At 35.2% G+C, this 7,771-nt stretch overlaps 1 protein-coding gene across 4 annotated transcripts in view; it reads left to right on the top strand.

Moving 5' to 3' along the window:
- LOC135204254 (CD109 antigen-like) overlaps positions 1–7,771 on the top strand; it is a 76,187-nt gene that overhangs the window by 35,845 nt on the left and 32,571 nt on the right. For all 4 annotated transcript variants that reach the window (XM_064234375.1, XM_064234377.1, XM_064234374.1 and 1 more), the window contains exon 3: positions 6,097–6,292. In XM_064234375.1, the coding sequence (XP_064090445.1) occupies positions 6,097–6,292 (196 nt within the window). The remainder of the gene's footprint in view (positions 1–6,096; positions 6,293–7,771) is intronic.

The raw sequence follows: 7,771 nt of genomic DNA, 5'->3' as shown, positions 1-7,771 counted from the left end.
CGGGCCTCTTCCAGATGACCCATTGCTGTTTGACCAAGACTGCTAAGGTTTGTTGCAAGTTCACTCATTCCTCTGCGATTTTCTGCCTAGGTTGACAATCTCCTAAGTATAGACACTGAGATAGGCCTGTGTTTGTCTGAGATAGGTCTATGTTTGGTTAAGATAGGCCTATGTTTGGTTGAAATAGGTCTGTTAAGAACATTCAAAGACATTGTAAAAAAAAGAGAGAAAAAAACAGATAAATAAGATAACATCAACGAAGAAAGGTGATGACAGCAATTTAACATTTTCCAGGGATGAAAAAAACTCATGTTTTTTTCATGATAAACTGAAACAATTATCTTACTACAAAAAAAGACGATTGCATCCTTGACCTTAATAGCTACCGAACTGACAGCCTTTCGTGCGAAGGGTTGCTATAACCTGTTATTCTCTGATGTCTGTTGGTAGGGTCGTAAAAAGGTCCACACCAGGCTTCACGCTCCCTTTCGCATCGTGCCACATTCACGAGACTCCTTAGGTTATGAACTGGTGCTGGTATAAAGCTGACTTAATCTAAACCAAGCGACCAAAAAAACGACTTCTTATCATTTTGTACACATGCGCAGTGACATCTTAAAGATTATAGCATTTTGCGCACGCGCGCACACGTGTCACGTGCGCATGAATGTTTATGTCAGTATGGGTCTTTCCTAAAGAATAAAAGGCGCTATATTTCCTTTTGACTTATGGTGGTCATGTCATGACCCAAAACAAAGAGATGAACTGAGTGATAGGGACGTTTCGCTTTTCATAATTCTCCGCCTTATCTCTCTCTCTCTCTCTCTCTCTCTTCTCTCTCTCTCTCTCTCTCTCTCTCATTTCAATGGTTGCTAAGCTCTACCTCTTACTTTGGTAAGTCTATCTTATCCCCACACTCCTCTTTATTCTGATGGTTCCTAATCTTTCCTCTTAATACAGTGGCTTTATCTCTCTCTCTCTCTCTCTCTCTCTCTCTCTCTCTCTCTCTCTCTCTCTCTCTCCGAGACCATTTTCCCTCTGTCTACCGAAAGCTGTCACCCTCATACAGAGGACCCCATCCAAATTTTTAAGACCATTTTGATGCTGGCCAAGAGTGAAAGTTATAAGATTCAGTGACCGCACCTTCTACCTGACTCTTGGAGGAATCTGACTCATGCCCGCCTTTGCACCTCTTCCCCCGTCTCCAGAATGCCTCCATACCCCTCCTCGTCTCCCCTAGGGCACGGTAACCTGAGACCTTTCTCCCACATGCCCTGCAAGGAGAATATCATGGTCAGGAGACAATGTTGTTGGTATTCCGCTAATGTCCAATGCACTTTAGGTTGTATTTATAACTTTTGCCCGTAAGCCCTCAGAGGTTTCTGGGTAATTTTGGGGCAAGAGCCCGTGATGGTACATAGCTGGATTAATTTCACAATATCCTAGGTATAGTGGATCTCGGATAACCTGCTCATAACGAATAACATACAAATCCTATTGTCATATTGACATTTATAGTTGAAACTGACATTTCGAATTTTCATGACTATTCACTTGTCGATCGTCTTTTGTTTTTTTACCCTTATTCATCTAGTGACGTCATAATAAATGGGCTCAGAGAGGTGGACCAGTCAATAGATTTGGGCGTGTAGACATGCCGTCTAAAGAGAGGAAAGATAACGCGTGAAAAGGACAATGCATTAAGGAATGATAATCACTGGGGAGAAATATTTGGAGATTGGTCCTCCCTTTGCAGAGATCTAAATATAACTTGGCATTGGCGCTGAATAATTACGAGAGAGAGAGAGAGAGAGAGAGAGAGAGAGAGAGAGAGGTAAGATAAAGGAAAAAGAGGGACATACAGAGAAAAAGAGAATAAAGTAAATGGATTCATATATATATATATATATATATATATATATATATATATATATATATATATATATATTTATAAATGTGTATGCGTGTGACATATATATATATATATATATATATATATATATATATATATATATATATATATTAGAGAGAGAGAGAGAGACGAGAGAGAGAGAGAGAGAGGCGTCACGTACAATGCGTGAAGTAATCGAATAACAGAATTACATTGACGAGCGAACTACTTGTGGCAGGTCATAAACATTACGGCTTAGACTGACGCATTTAAAACAGAGAGAGAGAGAGAGAGAGAGAGAGAGAGAGAGAGAGAGAGAAGGGGAAATCGGATGCTTTCATCCATATCCCATGGCAATTACAAACACGCTTCTATATGTTCGACATCCATGCTGTTATGTACTAGACTGTTGCGTAATGTCACTTTGATTCCGTACTTTCCTGACACGCTTAGATAATGACAGGTGACTGCATGTCTGTGTGCATTCATGGCCGGTAAATGCACACGCACATTATAGATGAATAAATGCATACATAAGTAACATATATATAATAGATATATATATATGTTGTGTATGTAAAAAATATATGTTCATTATTTTCATATATACGTGTACATATATATAATATATATATATATATATATATATATATATATATATATATATATATATAGTATATATATATATATATATATATATATATATATGATATGTATAGTATAGTGTGTGTGTGTATATAATATATATATATATATATATATATATATATATATATATTATATATATATCTTCTAATCTTTCTCGCATATGTTTATTTTATTTAGTCACCTAGAGGCAAATAGAACGCACAACCCACAGCTTTATCTCGCCAGACCCGAATAAAACCAATGAATTAGATGTAATTCAGGGAAAACGAAAGTGAGAAGTGAATCCCAAACCTACTTAAACATTCCTCATTATATACCTTCATGTTTGCAGTTTTCCTCCTCACTCGCATAACTTACGTCGACCTCCGTTTCTGTGACGCCAGATTTGAGGCGATAATGAATAGCTCTCTCTCTCTCTCTCTCTCTCTCTCTCTCTCTCTCTCTCTTACATCAGCGTGACTGAATGACGTAATGGGTGGCTATATGCCTCGAAAACGCCCCATTTTTATCTCCCTGGTCGAGTGGAGTTGAAAGTTGACGCATGTTGTTAAGATAAAGCCACGTAATTGCAGTGATACTCGCCTGCTTTATGCTCTCTCTCTCTCTCTCTCTCTCTCTCTCTCTCTCACTGTAGATGCTTTGATTGTACAGCCTTGCAAGATTCGGTAACTTACGCATATCTATCTAACTATCGATATAAATGTATAGACAGACAGACAGACAGACAGACAGACAGAATGTGCAATATACAATTCAATTACTTCACTCGGTTTAACACGCACTGTAATCTGTCTATATTATCCTGCATATTGTGCTCAAGAAAGTCTCCCGGCGAAAAGTGACGTTCATATCCCGTAGATTTTATAATTTTTTGCTGACTAAGGCAAAAAACTCTTGTAGCAAATCGTCGTCTTCTATTCGCTCGATAAAGCCATCAGTAACCTTATTATTATTATTATTATTATTATTATTATTATTATTATTATTATTATTATTATTATTATTTATTGGAAGGAGACCCTCTTTCAAACAAGTCTTATTGAAAGATATTGCTGCATCAGCTGCATTCAACTTGTAAATAGTCTTCTCTATTTTTCTAATAATAGCTTTCTCTCTGCTACTACAACTGGCGAGTTGTAGTAGCAGAGAGGAAGCTATTATTAGAAAAAATAGAGAAGAATATTTACAAGTTGAATGTTATTATTATTATTATTTATTATTATTATTATTTTATTATTATTATTATATTATTATTATTATTTATTATTATTATTATTATTATTATTCCATGAGGAGATTGGCTTCCTTATTATTTCCCATACTTGACAATGAGTTTTTTCTGACTGTCAAATAATAATCATAAAATAATGCACATACAAGCTTGAAGAAAGAGTCTGAAGTCAATGACTTTGTATATGTATGTATGTATAAACAGTACTGATATTATCAAACATTTCATATACAATTAATCCATGAAAAAAAATCTCATATACTTCCAACACCTCTCAATGCAACTAACAGTGTATTGATATGATCAAACACGTTTTATGCGTTTAATCCCAGAAAAACAAACTCGGGGAAAAAAATATCATATGGTTTAAACACCTCTTAATGCACAAAGCAGTCATCAGTCGAACAGTCCTCTCCTCAGTCTTATTTAATTCTTCTCAGTCTCGTTCGCCTCCTCCATAAAATCCTCATAAATAAGACTTTCACCTTCGTCAGTCTCTCAGCCATTAAGTGACTCCTGGCTAAGAACGACAGCAGATGTTTTTGGCTGGGAATTGTTTACGTTGTCGTGATTTTCTCTCGGGCGTTGCGGTCAAGCGGCGTTTCCTGTGCTGCTTGTACTTAGTCTGGTGTATTCGGCGCACTTTTTTTCTTTTTCTTTTTCAGGGTAAATCAAAGGGTTCGCTCGGATTTGTGTGTACTTTGTTTAATGTCAGCGGCTTAGGTTTATTTTAGACGTCAGCAGATAGGAGTGATGTGTGTACTTCGTGTACTGTGTTGTGTATTTATTTGGAGTGATTAAGATAGTTTTGTCTAGGATATGTGTAGGTGTATTGTTCTGAGTTTTTTTATTATGTAAATGTGTACTTTCTGTACTGTACTGTCCTACTGTGTATTGGACTAACTTGGTTTTTGTTTGACATACTTTATTTTTAGGAATTTTTAAAATCTTATTTCACGTGTAAATAAGACAAAAATAAAAAGGATTAAGCTTTACTTAGCTTCATATAAAAGAATAATTTAATCCAAATAATTCGACCTAACTTGACCTGCAGACTTTATTTTCATCTTGATCCTCGTCAGTCATGATTGAGGAAATTATGACGCAATCCTGGATCATAAAAAGATTGGAAAAGTCACTCTTAAATATAGTATGCAAAAATAATTAAATTTACCACTCCTCTATTTGACCAGGATGGACAAAATCTCTGTAGAGTTTAAACTTGAAAAGGAAAAAGGTTTCAAAAAACATTAGTGTTGAACTCTCGTCCCTAATAATTAAGGCAAAACGAAACTTAGCAACTCAGCCTTCGGAAAGAATTTTGAACAGACTTTAAGAGAATATCAATGACAGCTGACACTTTCCTCTGCATCCCAGGGGTTCATTGTCCTAAAATGAGTTGGCCCACCCAGCGTGAGTCATTGGAGAATTTGTGGGAAGTATATAATAGGATATAGCATAATAATTTTACTTGCGTGAGCTGTGCAAACTTCTGAATATATGCGTTATTTTATTTAAATAAAGTATAGTAAGATTATTATATATATATATATATATATATATATATATATATATATATATATATATATATATATATATATATATATATATATATATATATATATATATATGTATATATATAACAAATATATATATATATATTTATTTATATAAGTATAAATATATACAAATATATGTATATATATATATATATATGATATATAGATATAATATATATATATATATATAATATATATATATATATATATATATATATGTATACACACACACACATATATAGTAAGTATATATATATATATATATATATATATATATATATATATATATATATATATATATATATTATATATACATATATATATATATATATATATATATATATAATAATATATATGTATGTATATATATATATATATTATATATATATATATATATATATATATATATATACTATATACAGTTTCAGACCTTGCGTTTTGTTTTATATAAAACATAAGGACATATGTAACCAATTTCAGTAATCTGTATCCATTTCATATATCAACAATTCAATTTTGGTGGAAGTTCCGAGTTCTGTATTAGGGGCTTCAGACATTAGAGGAATTAAATTGATATAATATATTTTGCTATATTAATAATTGTAGGCAACAGATAACCTTAGTATGGTTTTGTGACATCAGTAAGTTCCATTTTCGTTTCCATAATACCTTACATTGACGAGGTGCATGCATGGATATACCTCCCTTTTAACCGGCGACATTCTCTCGTCATTAAAGACTAAATCCTTCTCTCCTCCTCCTCACAGGACGTACAGCATAGTCGGAGGACGAGTCCTGCGCCCTAACAGAGACTACCACGTGGTGGTGTCCACTCATGGGACGAAGGATCCTGTGCAGTTCAACGTCGAAGTCGGGGGGAAACAGGATGCAGGCGGAGGATTAATCCTCAACAGGCAACTGGCTGATCTGCAGCCTGACTCAACTCAAGTCCTCAAGTTCCAAGTGAGTTATTTGAAGAAGAAGAATAGTATGTTTGTGTTGAAGTGCGAATGTAGAATTATAAGTGAGTTCCTTGGAGAAGACTTTGTGTGTGTGTGTGTGTGTGTGTGTATGTGTGTGTATGTGTATGTGTGTAAGTTCTAAGTGAGTTCTTTGAAGAAGTACATTATTGTTTATTATACTTATAGGTATGTATACATATGCACAAAAGTGTATTGATCTGGAATCTAACGCTAACTAAGGGACTTACAGTTGACGTGAGTTCTCAAAACTGTCTTATATCTCTCTCTCTCTCTCTCTCTCTCTCTCTCTCTCTCTCTCTCTCTCTGCCCCCAGCAGCGGCATTTGCACATTTAGAGGACACAAACAAAATCCGATACCTGCCTCTCCACCACACAACAGTCCCTTCACCCCGACCAGAACAAGTTCTGTAGCGGAATCGATTGTCACTTGACCCTATAAGGGGGCGTGGTATTACTCAAGCGTCTGGGTGAATAAAAACGCACCTTCCATTAACCTTACGCTGGTCTCATTTGGTCTCATTACCCAAGGCTCAGGGTGCGTTTTGCAAATTTTCGAGTACTGGATTTTGAAATGGGGTTGTAGACCTCACGTCGAAATTCGTAGTATTGTTTAAAAGATTCCCCTCCCCCTTCTTTCTTTCTTGTTTACTCGGGTCCGGGCAAGAAAAGGGCAAAAATTTGCCTGCCTCACTGGTCTTTGCTAATAAAAGATTACCCCACATAATTCACATGGTCTGACTATAACCAAGTTAAACTATTTAAGGGTTAAATAGAGAGAGAGAGAGAGAGAGAGAGAGAGAGAGAGAGAGAGAGAGAGAGAGAGAGAGAGATAATTTCCCATCCACTGACACATAACCAAAAACAAAAGTGAAGGAAAACATTTGCTTTTCACAAAAATACTATTACAAATACTAATTTCTAAAAGTAGATACCTTTAGTCACCTGTTCTGAAAATAAGAAAGTACGCAACATCATGACAATAAAAAGCGGAAGAAGAATGTATTATAGCCCGGCTACTCAACGGGAATGGTCGAATACTGATCTTATGAATACTTTATCGAGTATTCATAGGGTTCTCCCTTCTGTCCGTATAAGGCACCAGTGTCATCTGATGTCCTAAAAACAGTTCTAAACGTCTCTTTCTAGCATTGCTAACTAATAGCATTAAAAAATAAACATTTGCCTTCATTGAAAGATATAATTGTTTTTATTTCGAAGGGAATGGTAAAAAATAAGTGTTAAACAGTTTTTTTTTAGCCAAAGTTTATAAAGGGCATCCTACATCTGGCAGCTTCAGGTTGTTATGATGACGTCACGGTGGTCGAGATGCTTGCGTTGACTGCGTTGATAAAATATCTGGAATTAATGAGAAATACGTATGAGAATAATAACTCTGCTTCTCCCTCGATCTCGGTAGACTTTTGAGGATCGTTGTAACCCACTGCTGCTTGAAGTTGTT

Source organism: Macrobrachium nipponense, chromosome 44 (assembly GCF_015104395.2).
Source record: "Macrobrachium nipponense isolate FS-2020 chromosome 44, ASM1510439v2, whole genome shotgun sequence".
NCBI lineage: Eukaryota > Metazoa > Arthropoda > Malacostraca > Decapoda > Palaemonidae > Macrobrachium > Macrobrachium nipponense.
Note: the sequence above shows the minus strand (reverse complement) of the source record. Positions and strands in the feature narration are given on the sequence as shown.